Genomic DNA, 26,831 nt, shown 5'->3' on the forward strand with positions numbered 1-26,831 from the left:
ACTGGTGTCACCAGCGGTGGTCTGCCTCTGTTTGAAGTGGGTCATTACCCCAACCTCAGAGCACCCTATGCCCTTGACTGTAGGTAAGTAATGCCTCAAGTCTTTTCTATGCAGTAAATGTCAAGCCATTATTTATTTTATGTAGTCTTTTATAAGATCTTCCCTGTATTTTAACCTTCAGAATAAGATGAATCAACACGCTGCAAAAAACCTCCAGCCATCCAGAGTTTCATAGAATTGGATGCAACCTTCCTTTGACCGCTACGACAGACAAAGGCTCCAGACTTTCTCCACATAAGCCTGCAACCTGACAAGCAAGCGTTCTCAGTCCGTGCCAGAAGGGGATTATTGTCACTCTGGCTAGATAGACGCCTGTCTGTGCTGCTGATGAAAATCATCTTCCACCTTCTGCACTGCTGGAAGCCGGCACCCCCACACTGCCACAGCTCCCGCTGCTCCTGCTGGCAAGTGCTGCTTCATTTTGAGCTGGTAGCACCCAAACTGTCTGCTCAGCAAATTAAATAGCTACTATCACAGGCAGAGGTGTACCTCCCTTCCCCTGCACTCATCAGGCTGACACTGGGTACAGCAAAGACATGGCACCATGGGCAAGTGGCACAGACGTCACCTACTCATTGGTGGGAACTCTAGACCACCGCCATGGTCTTGCTGACGCTTTAACCTGCACTTGCTGGAGAAAATATCCATCTATATTATGCTTCTTCCTTCTGCTGTGCAAACTGTGGGCAGCAGAGGCTTGGGCTGAACAGACTATAAAACCCAAAAGCTCCTTGTACCCAAGGCAGGTTTGGGCTCTTCCAGATCAAAGGGGACTATGAAAAATAAAACCGTGATTGCCCCACCTGGCCATTTCCTCAGCTGCAACTAGAGAGCATACAAACAACTTTTCAGTCTAAACTGAAGCCAGGCACTGCTGTTGTATTGGGTTTTTAGGCAAGAGGTGATCAGAGTCAGAGAGCTCGACCAGCTGGCCAGCCAACTGGGCCCAGCACCTCATGCTAGCTTCTCTGACCCCTCCACCAACCTCACAGATTAAACAACAGTCACCACCTTCACTCTTAGGGCCCATGTAATACCCGAGTGGATGTGCACATCCTGTCGCTATTTACTTCAGAACAGAAGCCTCCTGGAGTACCCTGAGAGCACCCCAACGCAATTCTGCAGGTGCCAGCCTGCCTGGCACCTCACACCCCCACTGGTTCTGCACCTAAATGTGGGCCCCAAAGCTGCTAAAAATAATCCCTCTCTTTCACTGTCCCGCCCAATACTTCCTGTGAGTTGCTCCCAGCTGCCTTAGGAAGACCTTTTAAGCTCCACCATGTCACTGGTTTCTCCTTACCTCTAGTTGCTCACCATCATCTTGCCTCTCTATCACCTGAAGGGGGTGGGGGGGTTTGATCCAGGCTGCCTTCTCAACACACCTGGGAACAGCCAGGACCCAACACCACAAAGCCCCTTCTCCAGGCAGGCAGCTTTTTGCTGCAGGCAAAATATACAGCAACACATACTACCCACTATACATTTATAGCAATAAGAGCTAACTTCACATTAACTGACAGGCAGAAATTGCACAGATGACCAAATCATCACACATGCTTTAAATCACAAGCCCAAGAAGTTGCAGGATCAGTCTGACAGGTGAATCACTCACGCAACAGCTGATGCTGGAAATTGTGCAAGAGAAGTGGGTGTGTGGACCTATTTAAACATCTAAGTTACATCATACAGATCAAGACAATAAATACAGGAGAGCCCAATTTTATTTCTGAGGTTTCTTTTATAGAGTATGGTGTTAAGATTGCACAGCATAACTTGAGAAGCACTTCTGTGACACAGAAATCCAGCTGGGATGTTGCTAGCTCTCACTGCCTTCAGCACAAGCCACAGTTAACCAGGAGCAGATAAGATACGACTGTGAAGCCAAACTCAGCAAGGGTGATGAACATAGTTCCACAGTAGCTGAAGTATTACTTCGAGAAGGGAGAAAAATGTGCTTAATGGGAGCTGTGAGAACAAGCTGAGAATTTCAGTGGGGGAAGACTACCTGGGAGCTGAAAGTCAACTAAATTAAATTAAAATGTCCATGAGAAAATGTAGATGATGCTGAAATTTTTAGAGGAAGGAACACAGCAGATTATTGGGTCGTTTGCATCTTAGCAAGAGAGAGAATTGTGAAGATTTACAAGAGGAGGAAGAAAAAAGAACAGAACCTGTGGCATTCCAGCATTTAAACACTAGGCTGTGGCAATTCTTTTTGTGGAAAAGGACTAAACAGAACTCAGCTACAAATACTGAAATCCCCAGACTCCAGTAATATGTTAAGAACTGAAATTCTCAGAAACATTTTGGAAGGGTACAGAAAATGTTGATCTTCCTCCTTCCAAGTAACAAATGGGATTTAAAATACTTTTGTATTCAATCCATTTTCCAGACATCTATCCCTTTAACACATTTATTATCAAAAGCTTTTTTTAAAAACAAACCTATCATGTGCTACTTCGAAATGTCAAGTGTTTAAACTTACACAAAAATCGACTGGTACTGCAAAAATGAAGCTGAGTGAGTTATCTCAATGTTACTCATAGACACTTGCTTTAGTGTCTGATCTCAGATTATTCCAGTGATAGCAGACCACAGCACAAACTGCGCCTTGCTCTGCAGAGTGAATGTGGTGCACAAAAATACTTTGATGCCTTTATAATTTTATAGACAAACATGAGTAGACAAAGTGTCTTATCATTGTGCTAATTTAAATATCAGAGATTTGCTTTTTCTTTTAATGGCATGTGGTACCATCATAAAGCTGTCCTGTGAAGGAGGATAGGCAAAGGCTACCACACCTTTACACAAAGTGTATGAGTAAGCAAGTATTCTCCTCAGCCCTTTTACAGGCAAAAGAAAGGATAAAACATGTTATTAGCTCACCTAATAAGATGGAATTCAGCGATAACTAAAGGGAATTAATAACTAACAAACAAGCTTAATTCTGTCAGTGGATTTCAAGTTCTCCTCCACAAGTATCAGCTTAAGGACAATTACCATATTTATCTTCTGAAATTCTTCGTATTTATCTCTAGTCTCCTTTTATTAAAAAAACTTCACAATTCGACTGATTAAATAGCTAGAAATAGTTAAACTTTGATTTAGAAGGCGTTGCTAGAGAAATACCTGTGCTACGTGACATAAAGGATCAGAAAAAGAAATATAACAACAAGTGATAAAATCTACAAATAGTACAGAATTATTGGGGTATTAGAAGCAAAGACAAGTCACAGGAGGCAGGGTGCCCAGGAGGATAGAAGAGTAGAGAAAATTCGAGCGGCGCAACATAGAATAAAATCCAAGAGGAAAAAATGTACACACTATAGCACAAAAAAACCCATGCAATTAACATTCACAAAAGTGAATGTGAAGTCTTTTTGCAGAAACAGTTAAGATATCAGCTCAGTGTTGAACAGCAAAGGCAAAACCAGAATATTAGGAATTATATGGAAGATCACAGAGAGGAAAAACAGTTATATCACCATATAATGCCTAGTGCATCCACATCTTGAATTCTCCATGAGAACCAGTTCTCCCACTTCAAAAGAGCAACAAGAATAGTTACAAAAGAATAACTTCTATATAAAAAGAGATTAAATAGGACTCCTCAGTTGTGTAAAAAAAACCCCAAACACCCAAAACCAAAAGCAACAAAACCCAAACCAAACAAACAAACCCCAAAAAAACTCCCAACAAACCAGCCAGCAAGGCAATGGTGAGCCAAAGGCACGTTTCCACAAATGTGGCACTTGAGTCAAGCAGCTTTCAACTCTAAAGGAAAACCACAAGGAGACAAGGAAGCAGCAGAAGGCACCCATTCATTTAGATACTATCAATATCAGGAGCTAACAGAAGTAACAGGAAAAAAAGAAGTGTAACAAATAAGCTAGTTCCGATAATTACGTCTGAATCTCCTCACTTTTTAATGTGGCTGAGGCAGCACTCAGGAGAGGTGTCAACAGTGTTTGCAATAATTAGCAGTCCAAGTCACATCAGAAGAGATCTTAATCGTATCCTTAAACTCAGCTAAATCTCGTAAGAGAATTTCTCAGAACTACTTTTAGGAATAAAAAGAAGCACTTTTGTGGAACTTTTGATACAAGTTTTTTCACTTGCAAAACTGAAGCAGACATCCAACAGCTCAACACAGGATTTTATAGTTTCCCTTCAAGGATGTCACGAGCAGATGTTTTAACTGAAGCTCCTGGCACAGAAGCACATTTGTCAAGGCCTTGTGTATGCAGAGTAAGCCAATCGGACTTCTTCACCTCAGGTTCTCTTTCTACTGCTCAGAATATACACACATAAGAATATTGCACAATTCTGCCTTTCTCTAAGGATTGAAATGCACATCACTCAGATGATGAGCTCTGTAAGGCTCAGCTTACTTCCAGAAGCCCCAAGAGTGCTTTGCCTTGCATTTTTATCTACTGTAACTGCTAATACACGCATGGTGGAAACACAGTACACAGCTGGGGAAAACCAGGGAAAGAATAAAGAGAAAACCAAGACTGAGCATCAAGAACACTAAATCTTCTTATGATCTACAGGATATGGCTCAACAGTAATTCACACAAAGCCTCAGTTCTTTAGTTTGCAACTTTATTTCTTTATAAGTTATTGGTATAAAGTTTAATATCTAATTATACAGTAACCTGGGGACTTTAAGGGAAGTTTATTTTGTCCTTTTTAGTGTCTTTTGCCATTTGGTCCTCAGACATGTTTTAAGAGGACTAATATTATACGTGTACCTTAAATTTCTGTACAAAACCACTTCAAGCCTTTTTTTTTCTGAGTAGGATGCACAAATCATGCATATGGTAGACAATATAATGGTCAAGGAATTATCTCCCTCTTTAAACTAAGGCAGTTAAAATCCCACGAATATCAATTGAGTAATTTGGAAGATTAAAAAGGCTTCCTCAGTGCTCATGTATTCTTTGAGCAAATATCATGTTCAGTAAGACACGCCCTCTTGGAATTATTATGGATTTGATTGCTGCCTGCATTGAAAAGACAGCGATTGTCGAAGATAGCATTTAATTATGTACATTTATAATGTCACTAACCCATCCACTTTTGAATATGAACTCATCAGCGTTAAGCATTGTGTAAAACCACATGCAAAAATTGGCATAACTTTTTTTTTTAAATAGAACCAAATTGGCAAGTTTTTGGAAAGGATATTTCAATGTTAAAAAAAATATACTGTCTATTAAAATGAGCACTTCAAGTAACTTAAATATCTTTAGCAAACGTCCAGCAAGATACTCTCTGTAAAAGAAATTGTTCTTAGAACAAAAAGCTAATGAATGGCTATTTAGACACTAATTTTTCAACACAGTGGTGGGTCTGTGTGAAACAATTTGTAATCTAAATAAAGTGAGTCCATTACACTGTTAAAAAAACATACATTAAGCAGGACTGATTAACTATTGCATTTCTGTATTTACAAAAGTGCTTAGCATAACAAAATTACCTAAAAAAATATAAACTTTACCAATATCGTTTGGTTCTATGTGTACTCCTAGATCTGAACTTGGAGAAAAATAGTATTTACATTGCTAGATTTAGACAAGTTTCCTAGTATTTTTAAAGAAATTTAACAAAACTTCCCACACAAATGAACCCCTATGCAAGTCAATTCATTCCATCTGGCTCCTCATAAACAGAGCAGAAGCAAATCCTTGAGTACTGCACAGTATAAATAACGCTAGCCATTGTCTGTGGCATTAGACCCCAATACAGGCTGCCGACAAATTGGGCAAGTGGAGTTTTCAGAAAGCCAGCGATCGATACAATGAATATGAAACTCATGCATACAAGGTAACTGCCTTAGCTTATTCCCTGTTACGTATTCATTAATGCAAACACTACACGTTTTACTTATTTCGTTTTCAGTGTGAATATCCCCATAGTTTCGTGTAGAAAGATTGTCAATCTGCTCTTTGGTTAAACCTCTCAAACGATCGTCATCCTCATCTTCGTTCAGCAGGAAGAAGTGGGCAAGTCGAAGTATGGGCAGCGTTCCATTTTCCACAAGGTTGTTAGCATCTTGAGACTGCCTGTTATCTTGGTTTTCATTACTGTGACCATAGCGTTGACTATGGTCGCTTTGTCCATTTGTTTCCCTGCTGCCTTCTAGTGCATGCCTGTTTCTAGATGAAACCTCACTCAGATCACTGCTGTTGTTCGCTGAACTCAAGTTATTCTGCTCTGACTGTACATCCGGTAAGCGATGACCACCTCTTTGCACTTCTGAGTTTGATTCAGTTTCCATTAAAGAACTCAATTCTCCAAAGCCCGTCATAATTTGTCTAAGGATTGATCGAAGAGCCACTGATGAAGGTTCACCAAGCCCCGTTTCTGAAATCCGACGAAGAGGTATTCGTATAGTGCTAACGTAGGTTCGAATACCCGCACGTTCTGATCGTGATATTGTACGCCGAAATCCCCCACTGTCACTTTCAAAGGTAACCGTGTTCTCTGCCATTCCTACTCTAGAACGAGTTCTACTGGCAATACTGTCCCGATCTCTGTTTTCTCCAGGACGAATTCTTCTCACCTGAAGGTCTAATGTAATTGTTGGATGCCTTCTAACAGCAGCTACTGGCCTACTAGATTCCTCCTCTTCCAAAGTTATTCCCAAGGACGGGGATACACTGGAAAGCTGAGGAGTCCGAGCATTACCTCTTCCTTGCTCTTCGGCAGGCTGTGGAGAAGGCTGAGCTGTTTGTCTCCTGCTTCTGGTGACTTGCTGTGCATTTCTATCCTGCCTCTGCCCATGTTCCTCAGAATGAGCAGTATCGCCTTGCCTTTGCAGCGGAGAGCGGCTTCGACTACTTAAAGTAGATCTCAGCCGCAGAATTTCTAGTCTTTGGTTTGTACTCGTCCGAACACTAGTTCTAGTTCTACCTCTTGTGACTCCTGTAGAAGTACCTCTTCCTGGCATTTCTCTTTGTTCTCCAGTACCTGCAGAATTATTACGTGTAGTATTCGTTCGGGAAAGGCCCGTCAGCTCCCTCGTTCTACTCCTGAGCCTCCCTGAGACCAGATGAGAGGCTGCTTCAGAGCTTTGTGCCACAGAACTTCTTACAGACCTGGTCCTTGCAGTGCTTGAAGCCTCACTGTTTGCCTCTCTTGCAGTTCTGCTCCTCGTTCGTGGAGTTACTGGACTGACAGCTCTTTGATGTCTTCTTTCTAAATACATTCTGCTACTATCTATACCCACATACTCCTCGCCTGCAGTTTCAAAACTGTTATGCTCATGATTTATGTTGATTTCAAGACTAAACCGAAACTCGCCACTGTTGGGATTTGTTCGACTCACAGCTCTCCAGGTTTGGTTCCCACTCTGTCCACTGCGAGTTGCATTTCCTGTGCGACGAAATGTGTTCAGCCATTCAAGCAAAGAGTCACCATTTGAGCTTTCTCCAAGAACATCAGAATCTGAGAGAAACAAAGAATTGCAAACATTCATACAACTGCACGCTCAGCATACTACGATGCACTCCAAATTCTCTATGCTTGCTGGGCCCTGACTTCAGAAACGTTACACTAGCAGGACAGCTACGTTGCTATGCTAATGTAATTTTGCTGAAAATACGCTGTGTGTAAAAACACCAGCAAAACTCACCAGTTCAACCTAGAATTTTTGTCTCACCAGCAGATACACAGAGAAATTAATATGCCCAGATAGCCTCTTCTGAGGAAGTGTTCAGATTTTGGTAGGCCAAAGTTAGTTGTATTTGTCCAGTATCTGCCCCTCACTTTAGCTATTGATTTGAAAGTATCCTAGTCAACTGATTTTGATAAAGCAAGGAAAAGTATGACAGATTTTGTCTGCTTCTGGAAAACATAAAAAAATATTGTCTTCTATGAGCAGTGGAATAAGTGATGCATGGTTTTGACGGATTTGCTCCTTTTGTGCAAATATACTCTCTTCCTACTACAGTATCTGTAGCTCCATTCCCAAATCTCTCCAACTACAAGCTCAAGAACAGATACAATTTTTGTGGTTAGTGCTGTGTGTATAAAGCAAGCCAATGGTCGTGATCACAGCAAAGGTTTTCCCTTGAAGGGATCAGATGAAGCTCTCCCTACTCCATCATCTCCCCACTTTCATGAAACCTGCAAGAACTTTGGTATCTTTGTTCCAAGCTGCCTGTTCCTCTCCTACATCTGGCCAGAACTGGCCAAGTGGTTAAACCAACATTGCTGGGGAAGTGAAGACAGACAGTGCATGTAATAGAAGCTTCACTCCATTAAAACAAATGGAAATGAAACAACAAAACAGTGGAGAGGTCAACTGTTTCCCAAGTAACTTCTTTTCTGATCTAACTTGTCTAATACATGATAAAACCTTTTAAGAATTACAAGAACTAAAATTACTTTTATGCTATTAAGTTTACTAGCAAAGGGAAACCAGGAAAAGAGGAGAAATTAATTTGTGGCTGACAAATCAGTTTTCATGAAGTATTAAGTTTGGTTTCATATATTAGGAAATCTCTCTTACTTTTAAAACAATCCACAGAGGCATAATGAAAGAACAAGACTTGAAATGGCTGGTACTGAAATCTCTCAGCATTTCTCTTAAATATCTGTGCAGAACAATATTTATGCATCATGTACTATATGTATCTATGTATACATATCAATGAAGAATGTTTACCTCCAACTGTTCTACCTTCACCTTCTCTGTTATCCAGATCAGTCTGTGATGCTAGGCGCTCCTTAGCCCCCTCCAAGCGTTGCTGCAACTCTTCTGCTGTTATTTCCCCTGAAATAATTTACATTTTGATAATGCTTTTAGATAAGACGTTATTATTGGGACGACACAGCCATGGAGAAATAACAGTATTTTCTATCTTGAGGGAAAATCTTCAGAAATAAGGTAAAATTAATGAAACTGAAAAGAAACAGGACTAGTGTGAGATGGTAACGCAGGTACACAGATAACAGAGCAAGTAGGTGCTGGACTGGAGGAAAAAAAGATGCTGAATGTGTGTCAAGAGCACACTGACTTCCAGTAACAACTCAAAGACCCCCAAAATAGTCATTTAGCATATGGGGGTATTAGCTATTTGGGTTTGGATATTACCTATATATGGAGCTGTCACGTTTGAAAGAGTTAAATAGATACTAAAGCTGAAATAAAAATATAAGTTGTTAATTTTTACTGAATATCACAAATTTTGAAGGGAAATGGAGGGTTTTTCCTTTCTACAAAGCCACAGATGTCAGACTACTGGAGTCATACAATGACACACGATGCCTGATAGCAGGAGCGTTAACTTCACACTACATCTTTTCTGCTGAAAGCATCCAAATCTTACCAGGAGTGCCAAGCAAGTTGCGGTCCCTCATTAACCTGTAGTCTTCTTCGTTTAGTTCGTTAATGAACTGGTAATAGGCCTCCTCCCTACTGAGGCGCTCCAGCTGCCGCTGTCTCTCATCTTCACCATGACTATGCTCTCGTGAAGATGCCTGCTCATTGCCATTCCCTGCACGGTGCCGAGAGCGATCCATAATGATAATGCCGGGCTCTCCTGAACAAAACCATAACGTTAGACTACACAGTTATTACAGTAAGACTTTACCTAATTTACAGTAAAAAGTTCCCAGCATTTTCAAATAAATTAGTGTATTAATAGCTAAGGATGATTAAAATGAACTAAGCTCCATGTTATTTGCCAAGTCAACAATGTAGTTTAATATGCAAGTATTTTGCTTCTAGCTTGCTCAAAAATAGCTAGAGGTCCCCTTTGCTCACTGAAAGGACATACCAGGTAGTACAGCAACTTTAAAATAAAAGAGCAATGATGGATTCACAGAATCACAGAATCACAGGTTGGAAGGGACCTCAGGGATCATCTAGTCCAACCTTTCTAGGAAGAGCAGAGTCTAAACAAGATGGCCCAGCACCCTGTCCAGACGACTCTTGAAGGTGTCCAACGTGGCCAAGTCAACCACTTCCCTGGGGAGATTATTCCAATGGTTGATTGTCCTCAGTGTGAAAAATTTCCCTCTGGTGTCCAATCGGAATCTCCCCAAGAGCAATTTGTGTCCATTCCCCCTTGTCCTCTCTGAGTGACTCTGTGTAACAAGGGAGTCTCCATCTTCTTTGTAGCTACCCCTTAAGTACTGGTACACAGTGATGAGATCCCCTCTGAGCCTCCCTTTTCTCAAGGCTGAACAAACCCAGTTCTCCCAGCCTATCCTGGTATGGCAGGCTTCCCAGTCCTTGGATCATCTTGGTGGCCCTTCTCTGGACCCCTTCCAGCCTGTCCACATCCTTTTTGTACAGCGGGGACCAGAACTGTACACAGTACTGCAGGTGTGGCCTGACAAGCGCCGAGTAGAGTGGAATAATGACTTCTTTCTCTCTGCTGGTGATGCCCTTTTTGATGCAACCCAGCATCCTGTTGGCCTTCTTGGCCGCAGCAGCACACTGTTCGCTCACGTTGAGCTTTCTGTCCACCAGGAGCCCCAGGTCCCTTTCCACAGAGCTGCTCTCCAGCCAGGTAGATCCCAGTCTGTGCTGCACTCCTGGATTATGTTTTCCCAGGTGCATGATCTTATTTGTTGTTGAACTTCACAAGGTTCTTGCTGGCCCACTATTCCAGCCTATCCAGATCTCCCTGCAGAGCAGCTCTCCCTTCTGGAGTGTCTACTTCCCTGCTCAACTTGGTGTCATCAGCAAAATTCATCAGGCTACACTTGATGCCGTTATCCAGATCACTTATAAAGATGTTGAATAACATTGGGCCCAATATCAATCCATGGGGGACTCCACTAGTGACAGGTTGCCAGTTTGAGAAAGAGCTATTTACTACCACCCTTTGGGTGCGGCCTGTCAGCCAGTTCCCCACCCACTGCACAGACCACTTGTCTAGGCCATAACACATCAATTTCTCCAGAAGACTGTGGGGGATTTTTTCTTTTAAGCTAAATAAGGATATTATAGAATAAAGTTAAAGGAATAACAAAATTTATTTCCCTTCTCCCAAGCACAATACCACAGCAGCAGGCGTATTTTAAAAGCTAAAATGTCACTAAAAATATTTTTCTCCAATTATTGGAGTGTAATTACCCAGTGTAGACTCCTGACAACCACAGCTACTGCTTTGGAGAAGACCATCTTCCACTTGAGACATTTACTGACAAGCAGTTAAGACTAGATTAGTACCTCATTCAGTACCACCCCTCACATAACACAAAGCCTACAGATACATTTTTGCTGGAACTAACTCTTTTGACATTCTGACATTACTAGTATATTTCCCGTGTGATCTCTAATCCAACGACTAACTAAGAAAAGGATACCCAGCTCCAGAAAACTGGTGCAAAAAAGGCTGTACTTCATCCACAGTTCTTCCATACTTTTCAAATATTAACCAGTGGGACCACAATATTAAAAGGCATGAGTAGCCTTCCAGTATCAAAGAGGCATCATCTCTGTTGATTTCTGAGCCACCACCAGCTCGCTCCAGCCTAGGATTGAGTCCTAACATCAGGTGTCAGACCACTCCCCAACTTTTCTATTTCCTACAGAAAACCTGTTCTTCAACACTCAATTTCAAAGAGAAAGCCAAGTGTCATCCTTTCAATGCAAAAAAGCAATCTGTAATACCTACTGAGGCAGACAGCATAAAGAAGAGATTACCAGGCCAAAAAATCCAACTGTACGGCACCATTCTGCTTACATGTGAAATGGAAGTCATTGGGTAAACACTTCTTTTTTGTTTGGTCAATTCAACAACATAAAGTCACTGCAATTATTAGTTATGGGGAAAACACACAACAGCATTCTCTGCACACTCTGATCAGTAATTAGTCTTCACAGGAAAGGTGATGCAACAAACAGACTAAACCAACTAACTATTAGACATACATTCAATAAAGAGTAAATCTGTATCACTGCTGCCAACAGATACAAAGAATCAGAAAACGTATCTGTCAACAGCAGAAGCTGGCATATATTTCATATACCTTTCTCATGCACTTTGTGGGATCGGTTCTGATGCATCCTTCATCTCCTTATTTTCCACCCCATATGCTACTTCCCCTCCCCACACACGCACACTGCGCCATGGGTAACGGTGCTCCTGAACAGCCCTCCCCAATCTTATCACTCATCTGCCTCCTGTATCCAATATTGCATTTCAATGTATTTAACACTGCCCTCCCAGCTCTTTAACGCACTTAACTGAGAAGAAATAAAATCTAAGTATCTCCCCTTCAATACATTTTCTGTTCCCATAGTATTTGTGCCCTCCTGGCTCAGCTCACAAGCTGTAGGTAATCACTGACTTCCATTTCCCACACGGGCTATGCTCAAATTGGGCCACTTCTCATATCGTGTTTCTAAACACAAATTTCTCAGCCATCTCTTCGTCTTACTACGCTGGTTTCCTCAAAACAAATGCAATTTACCCCCCCCCACAACACACAGCGCTATTATTACCCTGATGACACCCATTATTTGACTATTGTAATGAAAATGTCCAATCCACACTGCACTGAAGTGCCTCTGTTCCAACTGACTTAAAATTTGAGATAAATAAAGCACAGAGGGAAAATAGGACAGATAAAATCCATTTATTTTCATGCAAAGTTGCTATTTAGATCAAAGCCTTATGACAACTAAGGCATTACTGTTTGCCTGACAACGACCATAGCAAGTTAACCGACTGTCTGGATATATCACCATATTGCTGCACAGAAAAAAGTGACATACAAATTCTTGAGAAGTCCACCACATGTAGTCCCCCCAATCTAAATTTAAACTGTTGTTCAAAAGAGAGGTTCTTTACTTTTTGCTTCTCATCCACAGAAAATCTGGAAATCTCTTCTTCATATTTTCAGGGTGGGGTGGGGGGTGTAGAAGGAAAACTGCTGTTTTGTTGATAACTGTATGGTAGGATGATTAGTCACACTCTTTAAATGACTCACTTAGAAACAGTAAGATGTGTGAAGCCTTCAGTTGTCCCATCTGTTTAACATTAACTGCATGGATGACAACTACTATCCATATTTATCAAATGCCATCAAAACTAAGTACTTTGGCACCTAAAACATTTCAGAGTAGTGAAAGTTGAAGGGTATTAAATTAACTGCATTGAAATGAAGTACTTTGGCACGTAAAATATTTCAGAGTATTGAAAAGTTGAAGAGTATTAACTACCAAGATGTAAAAAACTGAAATCGAAATCCAGTTATGACTCAGGACTACTCTTTGCAAAGGAAGAAACAGGTGCCACATGCCAACAGTTTATCTCCATTTTTCTAGAATTTTCAACCTAAGACTAACTCTTTTAGTTCTTAATTCATAGTTACTCCGGCCCATTCTCAAAGATTTACACTCATTTTTATCTAAGCGATATATACCTTATGCTTTTAGGTTTTGGCCTCTTTCCATGAATTACTGCCCCCAATTCAATTAGGTATTCATTTTCTGAAAGACTACCACCTGATTGCAAGCAAGACGACTACAGAGTTTAGATGAGGAAGCCTCCCCAAGCCACAGGACTACTTAGCATTTCTGTCACATTGCAGCCTCCGGCTGAGATGATCTCACCGAATTGGGGGGGTGGAGGGGGAACCCAGGGAAAAAAAACAAAACACCAAACCCAGATAACCCCACAGAGTCTGGGGAAGGAAAGGAGGACGAAGGAAGAATCAGAAGGTAATCAAGAAGCGGGCCACAGGACACCCGAAGGGACCCTAGCCCCGGGCCGCCCCAGCCCCAGCCCGGGGCCTGCAGATCCCAGGCTCACGCTCTCCGGCTCTTCCCCACGGGAGAGCCCGGGCCGGTCCCTCCGCCCACGGCCCAAGGGACGCCCCACGGAAGCCGGCAGCCCCCAGCCTACGGCCCCCGGCCCGGCCACCCCCGCAGCCCCGGGCAGTGCCTGTTGCCAGACGCCTGGGGGAAGGGAGGATGAGTGGAGTGACTGACACGGCTCCCGGCCAATCACCTGGCCAACTGGCGGCCACCGGCCAATCACAACCGGGCGAGGCAGCCCACGTCCTCCCGCTTCTCTCCTCCCCAGACTGCCCGCTCGGCCCCCGCCACTAACCGCCACCGGTCGGTTCGGAACGGACCGGTCCCCTCCCTCCGGCGCCGCCCGCGCCCCCGCCTGCCCGGCCCGGCCCTGCCCTGCCCACCGGGAGCGGCATCACCCGCTGCGACAAACCGGGGAAGCGCCCATGCCGCCGCCTGCCCCGGGGCAGCCTGCCGAGAGCGCAGCCGGTGAGACCCGAGAGCCCGTCCCTGCCTGCTGTCCGGGGCTGGGGGGAGGCGGCCCGGCCCGACGCGGCGCAGCCCCACTGGACGCTCCCGTCCCCTCCTGACGGCACGAGCGACCGCCGCCTCACGCCGGAACGACACCAACCCCTGGGTGTGCGAGCGGCGCACTCCAGCCCCAATTGCGGTCCGGGCGGCTGCCGACAACCGCCAGCGCAGGTTCCGTGCGCGCGAGGGCGGCCCCAACGACAAGCACCGCCCCGCCCTTCTCCCGCACATGCGCGCGGCGCCGCCGGCCGTTGGGCCGTACCCGTGCCGACGGGTCAACGGCCGCGGCGCGCGCAGGCTGGTGGCCGTGGCGGGAAGGCGGGGTGGGGGATGGTTTGCCAAGTCAGCGTTAGCTTCAGCGATTCGTTTGGTACTTTATAAATTACGTTAGGAATAAGACTATAATCATTTCCCCTCCCCCCGCTGTCGCCTTAGGCCTGCATTTTAAAATGGGGCGCTTCTTCCCATGTCCCCCGGCCTCTCCGTCCTCCCCATTTTCCTTTACTCCCGCAGGACTCTCCCTCTATCACCTCCATTTTCCAAAACAAACCATGAGTTGCTCAGCGCTGTCACAGAAACTGTTGTGTTTCAAACCCTGATTTTAGTCATTTCAATCTGCAGAGCCTCAGAGCCTTAGAAGTTCCTCACACAAGATGTGAACCCTTTTACAAATTTCACGAATGCTAATTGCCGGCATGCTGGTAGCATGCACGCTTTCTACCCTAAGTTGCTCCTGCAGATTGTATCAACACGGTGGAAGCCTGCAGGCTGTGATGGGAGCGTGTTCCACTCACATAAACCATTTCAATCAGCCAAGTGAGGATTTAGGGAGAAGGATGCTTTAACTACATACAAGCACCTCATCCCTAGAATATCCAAACTGCTCATGCGTCTGTTCAAACTCGCTTGCAGGAATAAAGAACGTTTGGATATTTTTTGTGTGACTGGTGTCAAAGCAAAGCCAAACCCTCACTAATGTGTGAGATGATGGGAAAGGCTCAGGCTGGTGTCCAGGAAGATGCCCCCACTCCCCACGTCAGCTACGCACCTCAGGATTTCTTTATTCTGGCTGAGAAAAAGAGTTTACACAAGCGTTACACTTAGGTTTTTTGTCAGTTTATGCTCTTTTTGTGCCAGTATGTGGTCTCCACAAGACAAATTAGCAGTGAGGGTGCACTGCTGGCACTGAGACCATGCTGGGGCTTGCTCCTTCCTGCTCCCTGTATTCAAAAAATTGAACCTCCGTTGTTATTCATGTTCCTTACCACAGTATGAATAATTAGTATTATGATTTTCTTTGCCAGGAGCAATTAGAATATGTCCTTCCTGAAGGTGAATTTTACTTTCTTAATAGAAGTCAGAGTATATAAAGTAGTGTTTGGATCCCTTGGAAAGTCAGTGTCTTCTCACAATCATTTTTTGTCTTATTTTTGAAATCTTTTCCTCTCACAGTCTACTTTTAGTAATCGTTATTCCACAGTCAAACATAACAACTTCTCTGGTGTCAAGCCCACATGTGGAGTGCTCACCCAGAAGAAAGTGGTAATATGTTTTAGATAGATAAATGAACCCGTATATCCTTATGTAAAGCTTATGCTGAATCAGTTTATTTTCCACTGACCTGTCCTCCAACACAGAATTTTGTGTTCATGTCCTGTTCACACTGATGTTTCACAACAGTACGCTAAGAACAGTCTTTATTTTATGCTGTGTTGTTAGTACAAAATAAAAATAGTGTGTCTTTCCTGGAATATTATTATTGCACTCTAGCAATGCTTGCCACAGTAAGACTGTCTTTCTTTGGAACTATAATAAAAATAGCCTATGGAGGGCAGCAAACCTCAGGGAATTTCTAAGTTTTGTAATAACAGAAAAACTAAAAACTGTAACCCTGGTTTTAATTTGATCGTTCAGTCATTTAAGTTCTTTAGAAAGTAGCTTTATTCTATTCTATTACTTGATATTACATAAGTAAGGCAGAACCTCGTAATCAGTTTTTTTAAGCTAGATCGTAGTATGCACAGGTGACACCAAAATGGTGACATTAAGTTGATGTGCTCGAGAGGAATCTGGGCAGACTGGAGGAATGGGCTGTCAGAAGCTTCACAAAGTTCAGTGAGGACAAATGCGAAGTCCCCCATCTAGGAGTGCCCAGCCCTCTGGGACACCACGGTGCAGGGGCTTACTGACTGTCTCCACTGGAGAGGGTGTGGTGTCCTGGCGGGTAGGGGCTGAACAGGAGCCAGGAACGCAGCCTGATAGCCGCGAAGGCTAACGGCATCCTGGGCTGTGTCAAGAGGAACACCGACAATGGATTGTTGGGAAGTGATTGGGAAGTGATTATTTCCCTTTACGTGGCTGTTGTTTGCCTGCATGTGGAATACAATGCCCAGTTTGGGGGTTTCCAGTAGAACAATATTGATGTGGAAACTTATTGATAAACTGCAGTGAGCTCAGGCGAGAGCACCAAGACTATCGTGGGCTGGAGCACTTGCTGTGCAAGAGAGGCTGTGGGCACCAGGGCTCCTTTAGCTGGGAGAAGGGGCAGCCAGCCAGTGCTGACAGGGAGGTTATTGGGAAGACAGAGCCAGGATTGCTAATGAAGTGCACAGTGGGAGGAGAGGCAGTGATCACAAATTTGAAAGAAGGGAGGTTCAGAGTAGATAGAAGGACAAAAATTTTCACCCTGAGGACAGTCAGGATGAGAGAGGCTGTGGAATCTCCCTCCATAGAGGTTTTCAAGACCCAAGCAGACAATGCCTCAAGGAACTTGAATTTAATAGTAGCCCTGCTTTGAGCAGGATATTAAACTAGATAACCTCCAGAGGTCCCTTCCAACCTGAATATTTCTGTGGTTCTGTTTACTGAAACAGTATAAAATGATAAAAAAATATTCAGTATCAGGTTTTATGTCCCCTCAGGTAGGACTCTCTTCAATAGCACAAGTAACCAGGAGTTCATAGGCTGAATTTTCAAGGTCTGTTGAGATGCTTTAGAACTGATTCCCTGGCTTCTTCGGGAGCATAAAACAGTCAGACTGATAGTTACTGTAGGTGGTCCTGAGTCTGGCAGCCAGATGTTTCGCTCAGCGCAAGCACTGCTCTCCGGTACAGGACCTGGATCCAAGGAACTGATCGATGTTTGTTAAAACTTGCTAGAATCTAGAGCACCTTGTGAGATCAAGTGCACCACTAGTCTGATCAACTCTGTAGTAATTGATCAACTTTATAGTACAGTTAAGTGCAAAATAAAAATAAAAAACCCCCAAGTACATTGCTTTACATGCAAAACTATTTGTAGAACCAGCACTTTACTTACCTGCTTTAAGTAAAGTGCATTCTTAAATGCTGCCAGTACTCAGATAACTCATCTGCACATTAACTGCAAGGTTTCTGGAAAATACTCAAACTGTGCAAGTATGATAGTTTATTTTTCTTTATACACAGAAGAGAAACAAACTCCATGTTATTCTCTTGCCTTCAGCTTTCCCTGGTCTAAGCAAAAGTGGAAGATGTGCAGCACTTAGCGGGACTGGCCCTTTTTCACTCACTACCGAGCTGGGAACACCTTAGTCATGCTGCTAAAGAATGTCCCTTTGGGGATATGGAAAACTTTTCGCAGGTAGCTACTCTTGGATGAAAGATTACCTGAAAAACAAAAATATGTTCAGATTTGGCAAATTAGTAAATGGTGCAAGCGGATACTCTACTGGCATGGGGGTGTGACTCAGTGCTGCAGGTAGTCCACTTACAAACTGCAAAGATGAGAAAGCCAAACCGTTGGAGATACACTTTTCTGTATTTCTTTCCTCTATTCACAAAGACTGCAAAACACAGAGCAAGTAGCTTCTTGTACATTCCTCAATGTGGAGGAATATTATAGCCTCCGCTATAAGCTTTGCTTCATAAACTCTGATTCTAGCACTGACGCTGTGGCCATTAGCATGCGAACACGCACGCAACAAAACCAACTTTGCTTTCAGTACTGCTGCTGCGGCTCAGGTACAGAACCCGCTTTATCTGGTGCCATACCTCAATAGGCAGCATCTGCTTCTTACCACAACTCAGCCAGTTCCCAGACAATCCAGGGCTTTCACCTGAAATACAATTCCCTGCATTCAGAGACATTTAATGATGTGAACATTCCTTGACTATTTTCCTCTTGGGACACAGCTCACTTCGGTAACTGTCTCCAGCCCTCTGCACATTATCGGTGCTAACACGTTAACAGCTGCCTTCTTATGGAGAGCTTGGATTTTCTTTACAGGTGTGGTGATTTAAAAGAAAAAATGTCAAAAGTATGTGCATCCAGGAAACATTAGAAACAACACAAACTAGGAACAGAAGGGGATTGTGAAGTGATCCATGAATGCTAGAGAAAAAAAAGAGAAAGAGCAAAGCTCCAAAAAGTCAAATTCAGCAGGACACGCTTAGCGTATATTTTCAAATTGATTTCTGAGACAGCACAAAAGGAGAGAATACAAAACAAGCAGTAAGGTATAAGAAGGTCTGTCAATTAAGAGGGCCACTGTGGGCACCTGAGAGTCAAGAATAGCAGATAACGGCCTGGTTGTACCCTTCTTTTTTAAGAATGGACCCCAAAATTAAAGTGTTTTTCTTGAAATTATATTAGACTGTGACAATTTTTTAAAATAAAGCACAAAAAGTATGACACTTTCCATGAAACACAATTAAAAGTTGACCTTGAGATGTCAATAATAATTTCTTATCTTTAAGAAGATCAAGATGTGCCTTCTCTTTCAAATCTCTTATGGCTTGGGGACCAGCCATCCAAACTGGTAAAACTGAACGTTGCCCACAATACAAGTATCTGAAGTGAAAACAGAGTGAAGAAGCAGCAAATTTACAGTTATGCTCGACCTGGAAGGCATATAATCCAAACATTATAAAAAACTAATGAAAGAAACATTTGCAGAAGGGCAGGCTTCTGAACACTCATACAAAAGGACCAAGATCAGAAAAAGAAGTTGTTTCTATTGCAGTTTTGACTTTTCCACGTCTATTTGTCAAAGTATGGAATTCACAGAATCACAGAATCACAGAATGGTAGGGGTTGGAAGGGACCTCTGGAGATTATCTTGTCCAACCCCCTGCTTGAGCAGTGACACCTAAAGCAGGGGGCACAGGGCCCCGTCCAGGCGGGTTTGAATGTCTCCAGGGAAGGAGACTCCACAGCCTCCCTGGGCAGCCTGTTCCACTGCTCTGGCACCCTCACAGGAAAGAAGTTTTTCCTCATATTCAGGTGTAACTTCCTGTGTTCCAACCTGTGCCCATTGCCCCTTGTCCTGACATTGGGCACCACTGAAAAGAGTCCAGCCCCATCCTCTTGAACACCCACCCTTCAGATATTTATAGGTATTGATAAGATGCCCCCTCAGTCTTTTCTCCAGGCTGAACAAAGGTCTCTCCTCATAAGGCCTTTCCTCATAAGGGAGATGCTCCAGTCCCCTGATCGTCTTGGTAGCTCTCTGCTGGACTCTCTCCAGCAGTCCCGTATCCTTCTTAAACTGAGGAGCCCAAAACAGGACACAGTACTCCAAATGTGGCCTCACTAGGGCAGAGTAGAGGGGAAGGATAATATCCCTCCACCTGCTGGCCACACTCCTTTTAATGCAGCCCAGGATGCCCTTGGCCTTCTTGGCCACAAGGGCACAATGCTGGCTCAGGGTCAGCCTGCTGTCCACCAGCACTCCCAGGTGCTTCTCAGCAGAGCTGCTTTCCAGCAGGTCAGCCCCCAGCCTGTACTGGTGCCTGGGGTTGTTCCTCCCCAGGGGCAGGACCTTGCACTTGCTCTTGCTGAATTTCATGAGGTTCCCCTCGGCCCAGCTCTCCAGCCCTTCCAGGTCTCACTGGATGGCAGCACAGCCTTCTGGTGTATCAGCCACTTCTCCCAGCTTGGTATCATCAGCAAACTTGCTGAGGTTACACTCTGTCCCATCATCCAGGTCATTGATGAATCTGTTGAACAGGACTGGACCAGCACAGACCCCTGGGGAACACCGCTAGTGACGGGGGCCTCCAACCAGACTCTGCTCGGTTGAACACAGCAGTGTTAACAGGTGGTCTGGCAATGGAGCGGGGAAAGGACCAGCCGTGCAAGCTACCCTAACGTGTACCGTAACCAACGGCCGCCGCCGCTGCTCGCCGTGACCGGGGCCGGCAGCCCGGTGAGGAAAGGATAACCCCCCCACAACCGGGCCTCGACTGGTGCAGCCAAGCCCTGCTGCCCGCCGCACCCGGGGACTACAGCTCCCGGCGCGCCCCGCGCGGGAGAGACTACAACTACCGGCATGCCCCGCGCATGGCCGGTACGACACCTCCCATCCTGCGGCGGCGCCGCGGGGCATGCCGGGACGGGCAGAGGCGGGGCCCCGGCCGCGGTGGCGGCCCGCCGCCCCCCCACGTGGTGCGCTGTCCGCCGCGCCGCGCCCGGGGCCGGGGTGGCGCCCGTCGTTTGCGACGTTTCTTTTTGCGGCAGTGCGGTCAGGCGCGGTCGCCGTATTCCGCCCGGGAGACCGGCTGTTGTGCCGCTACCCGGCGGGGCGGGGAGGGAGGGGAGGGGCGGGAGCGGCCGGGGGACGGGGCAGGGGAGGCGAGGGGAGGGAGCAGCCCCGCCGCCGCCGCCGCCCGCCCCTGCATGGTCCGCGGGGTGGCCCGGGGCCCTCCTCCTCCTGCTGCTCGTGCTGGTGCCGCCGCCCGGTCGCGGCGGGGAGGGGTGAGCGGCTGTCGGTGGCGGCTCGGCGGGCGCTGAAGATGGACTATGACTTCAAGGTGAAGCTGACCGGGGAGCGCGAACGGGTGGAGGACCTCTTCGAGTACGAGGGCTGCAAGGTGGGCAGGGGCACCTACGGGCACGTCTACAAAGCCAAGCGGAAGGACGGGTGAGTGAGGAGCGGGACTACCCCGGACACCCCCCCGGCCCCGCGTACCCCGGCCCCCCCGGGTGAGGCCGCCCTTTCTCCGGCCCTGCATCACCCCTTCTCCCCCTGCCCCGCCGCCCGTGGAACCCCGCGTATGCCGCCCGCAGCGGGCCCGGCTCCCCGCGGGTCCCCGGGAGCCCCCGGCGCCGCCACCCGCCGCGGTGCGGTGCGGGCTTCGGGGGAGAAGCAGTGTGCTGGGGGAAGCGCTCCTGGATTCTCCGTGTGAATAAATGAGTAGCCACTTACAGCGTTCTGCCTCACCATCGCCTTCGTAGGGCAGGGTTTGATTTTTTTTTTTAATAATGCTTTTTTTTTGGTCTAATTTATCACTTGTAGTCACCATTTTGGGCATTCTCGCCGGGTGCCTCAGCAACCAAAGTCTGCTCGTCCTTTCGGGGCTTTAGAATGCCTTATAAAGCTTCGTGCGCGACCCGCTTTTGGTACAGACCTGAGTAAATTAATTTCTTTGCACAGACGTTTTAAAGAAAGATCTAGTAAACTGTCTTTTAGGTTTCCCTCGTCCATGACATGGCATCACTTGCCGAACAGCAGAACAAAAGGAAGTAGGGAGCAGGAGAAGCAGGAGAGGCTTGGGCTGTTCTTGTAACAGGTCCTAAATTTTAAATGACGTCCATTCTTTCTCTCCAGTCTCCTCACAGTGGTGCTCTGTGTGTTGTCATTCAAATAACGCGTTTTTCAGAAGTCTGGGTGTTATTTATACATTTGATAAATGAAAAAAACTTTTAAAGCAGGCTGTGGTCAGTTATAGCTGAGACATGATCTGGTTCTGTTTATGTAAGCTTTAATTCTGGTAATGCTTTAGCCATTACCTACAGAACGGTTGTGATGGGACTGGTCGCACCTTATTGTGTCTGTGTCTTAAACATGCTGATATTAATCGTAGGACAGTGACTTCACTGTGAATTTTGCTTGCTGGTATGAGTCAGCTAACTACTTTTCTGAAATTTTATGTTTGCATCCTTCAAATTGTTCATAGAAGAAATTTTGATCTTACCTGAATTTTTTTTTTTCTGGGAGGGAAAGGGGAATAAACTTGAGTGTGATAAGCTATTGCCCCAGTCTCCTTACATGCAGGTATTAACTCTGCTAGTACAGCCAGCCCTGGTTTCAGTGCTGATAAGGAGACCTGTTATGTGAAAAATAGATTGATACAGACTACATTTGTAATGTTCATGTTAGGCTTTTCACAGCTGTTCAGCATGTTGGACTGCAGCAGTGTGTAGGGAATTTAGCATGTGATACTGGTGAAGCATATATTCAAAGATATTTTTGGTGAAATCATCAGTCTGGTGGTATTTGGGAGAATGTGTTCAGAGCTGCTGGTGGTAGTGTCGTTTTGAGAAATTTCAGAAAGACAGAACCGTGTGCTTTAAAAATGGGTAGTTACTCAAAGGTGGCTTTAAAGTGGAGCTTCCTCTCGGTTCTTGAGTGTGTATGTTTTTAAAGCCTCTCTTTTCTTGGTGAGGGGGGAAATCAAGGTATTGTGTATGATTGGAGCTTGCAAAAGAAAGAAAAGGGGTGAACAATGTATATTGCCTCCTTTTTTTTTTTTTTCCTTATTGTTCTCTAAGTGTCTCCTTTCCCTTCTCTGTCCCTAGTACTTCCCATTTCCCTTCCAGATTTCTGAAAACTTTCTCTTTTAAATGTGCTGTGTAATTGCCCTTGGACAATCACTAAAATACTTAAAATAGCTACATTCATAGATGCTTTTGTGGCTTGTAGTATACTTGCATATATGTGATCTTAAATTATATGGGTTGAATTAGGATGGAAGATAAAGGTTCAATTTGCATCCCTTTATCCAAAGGAATCAATTAAACTGCAAAAGCAAATGTCTAATAACATTTTATTTTCCTTAAGCTACGGTAGTATATGGATGGACGTTATACCTTGCAGTGGAGATTGTATGAAACAGTTAAATGTTTGTGTATTGTTATATGCAAATACTGGAAAAACAATTATTTCATTGTTTCACTGTTCCCCAAATGGTACATACTGATGGATGAATAACCTGCTTTTTGAGTTGTTTGTAGTATTTATACAGCTCAAACTTTCTTTACATATGAAGTTGTTTGCAATCTTTTAGTTAATTTGCATAATTTTCCCTTAAACTTACAGGTTTAAAGCCAACTTTGTGACATGATTCTAATTCTTATTTTAAATAGCACAAATCTTCTAAATCTATTAATATACATCATGATTTTTAGGCTGCTTTAAAGAATGGGCTGCAGGACTGCAAATGTTTTGTTAAAAATATTGGAGCAGCTTTTTTTAAAATGACATAATTTTCTACATACGGATGTTTAATGAATAGAAGAAACACAGAAAAGAGCTAAACTTCAATAATTCCGCTTGTACAAATGTATGTTCTAAAGCCCTTGGTGATAAAAATCCAGTTTAAGAGTAGTAGGAGCTAGTGTCTTTAGTATGTCTGCATCTTCACCTCTCTTTTTATTAATTGCTTTTACAGCTGCCTCTTAGGTGCACTATGGCAATTCAAAACTAGATACCAGCTGCGTGTCCTAATTGTAGAAGTTAATTGTATGTCTTTAAAACTACAAGGGAATCTTTTGGAGGACAGTGTTACAGGAACCTTGATGGAGTCAGAATCCTAAGGAGTGAAAGAGGTGTTCTGTAGTGTATGCTTCAGTGACCCACTGAGGGTGTAACCTGGATATCGTGCCCTGCTCCAACAAAAAAGCCAGTCCAGCCCTGCAGTGCCCTTTGCCACAAGGTGAGGGTTGGGGTCTTGACTGGTCTGTCTTGGAGGATCACCAGGTATAGCTCTGCAGAGGCTTTCTTACATATTCGCTGCCAAGCTTGACCCAGCTGAATATCAAATCAGCTGAATAATAATGTCAAGCATCGCAGCTGAGCTTGGTCTGGTGCATTGCCTGCAGCAAAATTATGTGCTGTTCTCCAGTTTTTTATCTTAATCCCTCTTACTTTAAAGTTTGCAGTCTCTGTGGTTGAAATGAATCTTCCTGGCTTCTTGTTGAACGGTCCTATCTCTTGTCATCAGTGCTATACATGTAGTGGACTTCAAAATCTGCTTAGAACGAAATCTGTGTGAATTGATGGGGTTTATTTTATAGCAGAAAGGTGTATAAGAAGGCAATTGACTCTAGTGGCAGACACTGGGAAGGGAGTGCAGACACGGCATGCTGAACATCATTCTTAAGATAAAGAAGCTGTTGCTCATCTCTAGTGGTGGTAGGATAGTTTCTTTTTTTTGTCCAGAAAAGGTCAGTTATTTCCTGCAGAAAAGCTGCTTTGCGTGCCATTTGGGTGCTCCCTCAGGAACATTGCTCAACCCAGGTATTAAACCTACCCATTTGGCTCACGCCAGACTTGAAAACTATGCCAGCAGTTTTTGGTTTTTTGGACTATCATACAGATTTGATTTTTTTAAAATTTTTATTTTTTAAATGACCAGACTCCTTCATAGCTGACTAGGAACAGTGTGCTAGGTACAGGCAGACTGAGGTGGCAGGACACTAGGGGCTGCTTGTGCGAGCCTGGCTGCAGGAGCTGCCAGGCTGGGCTTTCTGTGCTGGCAGCATGGCCTGTCGTGTGCCAATGCCTAAGTGGTACCCAGTTTCAGTGGATTGATTTTTGCGCTGCTTTTTTTTGTTCTCGGTCCTCTCCCTTCTGTTCTTATGATACAGCTACAGTCAGAAATATAAGGGAGAAGCCTATTTCGTGGAGCAAGGCTGCCTTGCCACTCTTTTAGTGGCAGTTTGGAGTGTTTCGAAATACTTTTTTCCCTGTTAATCAGATGCGGTTTGGATGAGAATAAGAAACTATTGAATGTCACTGCCAGGCAGTACCTAAGTTTTTAATTACAACAGAAAAAAATATAATTGAAGATCTCAAACTGTAGTAACGTCCTCTGGTGCTTCATTGGAAGCTTTTCTTAATCTCTCAGAAAGACACTTAACATGGTAAGACTCTGTTGGTAGGGAACCAATAGTAAGCAGGCTAGTGCTCTTCTAGTCACTCTCAGAAACTGCAAGAGGTAATGTAGGTCCCAAACGCAAGTGCCACTGGAGTTTTTTTTTTTTATTTCAGCTATTACAGTTTTGTGCTGGAAGTATTGCTGTAGATGGAGGGACAGATTCTTACCTTTGGACATACTGATATGCTGTAAGTGAAACAATGGAAAGACGTTTATGCACCAGACTTTTCCTTGCACCCTTCAAACAATCAAATATATATCCACCTTTTTTCCTTGAGGGTCTGTATGAGTCATACAGGAAACAGAATGGTGGAAAACTAGTGTATCTCCAGTAAACTACTGGCTCGCTCTATCTCTAATATGGTATGTCATTCTCTCTACTTACTGGTAAAAGGATTTTGCAAGAATGATGATTCTCTCTCAAACTTTTGTCTAAAGAGAAACTGAGAGATTGGGAGTATTTCCCTTGGTGAAAAAGAGAAGGCAAGGTGTTTACGGTAGAGAATGAATGGTTTGGGTCACGTATAAGATGCTGGTGCTGTTCTTGTTTCAGAGTATTTTTTTGGTGAACAATAAGGAAATATTTTTAATGCAATGTGGAAAAACTGTATAAGCTGCTAAAGGCAAACACTAAGTCAAGGGTTTAGTGTCTGTTCCCTGATGTTATCTTAAACGGTTGCTTCTGAGTAACTGTTGTAACAAGTTGAATGCCCTTGTGCTCTGGAAGCTAAGATGCTCTGCTAGAGATCAGGCCAAGCTCTGCAGTGTGTGCAGAAGGGCCCACCTTTGTTTACTTTAGGAATTTGGGGTGGTTGGTTGTTGTTTTTAACACTTGGCCCGTCATAAGGTTGATACCAGATTAGTTCCAGTTTGTCTATGTTTATGGGTATGTATTGACTGAATTAGTTCAGATCATAGATGACTTATTTTGTCAATGTTTGTATCAAAGTGATATTTAGTGAGAGGTACATTGAGTTTGGGAGGGCCACAAGCAGAGGTAATTAGTCCAGTGAGAAATTTTACTTGGCAAGAAGTGAAACAACAAATCTGGACCTGGAGCGTCTTGATTAGTTCTGCATCAAGCCTTTGCAGGAGTTGTATCGTGAAGTTTATGCTGTTAGTTTTCACTATAAACTTCTGAACAACTCTTGTCTTTTCTCAGGGTAATAGACATGAGGTGGGGTTTGGCTGAATGTTCATGTGTGTTGATTTTAACTCTCTTGAACTGAAGCAGTTGGTGCGGATTACAGGCAGGCGGCGAGAGCTGCAGAGTCTGCACGAAAGCATTTGGCTTGTGACTCCTGTCAACAATAGCGTGGAATTTCTAAATGCCACAGATGTTATTTATGTATGTAATATGTGGTAATATCTTCTTAAAATATATGCCCTGAGTCTCTTTTGGATCCATTACCATAGTAGTTAGAAAGTTCCTAATTAAACTGTATCTACATAATGAGGTATGAATGATGTATTGCATGGAGTCTTGTGCTCCTTAGTTTTTTTCGTAAACCACTCATAACTGTCTTCCCATCTGCTTCCTTCCCTTCTCACAGGGT

The 26,831-nt window shown here is 44.2% G+C and overlaps 2 protein-coding genes across 12 annotated transcripts in view; one reads left to right on the forward strand and one right to left on the reverse strand.

The window, feature by feature from the left end:
- Positions 1-4,648: 4,648 nt before the first annotated feature.
- On the reverse strand, positions 4,649-14,544 carry RNF6 (ring finger protein 6). 5 transcript variants are annotated; one of them, XM_075083926.1, is made up of 4 exons: positions 14,457-14,544; positions 9,399-9,611; positions 8,735-8,842; positions 4,649-7,512 (listed from the first exon to the last, which is right to left on the reverse strand). In XM_075083926.1, exons 2-4 carry the CDS (start codon positions 9,589-9,591, stop codon positions 5,777-5,779), a joined length of 2,037 nt encoding a protein of 678 aa, XP_074940027.1. In that variant the 5' UTR covers positions 9,592-9,611; positions 14,457-14,544; the 3' UTR covers positions 4,649-5,776. The 5 variants fall into 5 exon arrangements, with proteins under 5 accessions (XP_074940027.1, XP_074940054.1, XP_074940045.1 ...); XM_075083953.1 differs by having other exon boundaries at positions 14,259-14,534; XM_075083944.1 differs by having other exon boundaries at positions 14,230-14,534.
- A 6,411-nt stretch (positions 14,545-20,955) lies between these two features.
- CDK8 (cyclin dependent kinase 8) overlaps positions 20,956-26,831 on the forward strand; it is an 83,968-nt gene continuing 78,092 nt past the window's right edge. For 2 of the 7 annotated variants that reach the window (XM_075083963.1, XM_075083992.1), the window contains exon 1: positions 20,984-21,257. In XM_075083963.1, coding sequence (XP_074940064.1) covers positions 21,130-21,257 — 128 coding nt within the window. In that variant the 5' untranslated portion in view covers positions 20,984-21,129. Of the gene's footprint in view, positions 21,258-26,831 lie in introns of all 7 variants that reach the window. The other 5 variants (XM_075083983.1, XM_075084023.1, XM_075084001.1 and 2 more) reach the window with 5 other exon arrangements.

The sequence above is a fragment of the Phalacrocorax aristotelis genome, chromosome 1 (genome assembly GCF_949628215.1).
Source record: "Phalacrocorax aristotelis chromosome 1, bGulAri2.1, whole genome shotgun sequence".
In the NCBI taxonomy this organism is placed as follows: Eukaryota; Metazoa; Chordata; class Aves; order Suliformes; family Phalacrocoracidae; genus Phalacrocorax; species Phalacrocorax aristotelis.

Bases quoted from the DNA above. Each gene is read 5' to 3' on its own strand.
- RNF6 (XM_075083917.1), bottom strand. From the start codon at position 11,219: ATGTCTCAAGTGGAAGATGGTCTTCTCCAAAGCAGTAGCTGTGGTTGT. The intron at 8,843-9,398 runs GTAAGATTTGGA...AAATTATTTCAG, and splicing joins CAACTTGCTTGGCACTCCTG to GGGAAATAACAGCAGAAGAG. The intron at 7,513-8,734 runs GTAAACATTCTT...TGTTTCTCTCAG, and splicing joins TGAAGGTAGAACAGTTGGAG to ATTCTGATGTTCTTGGAGAA.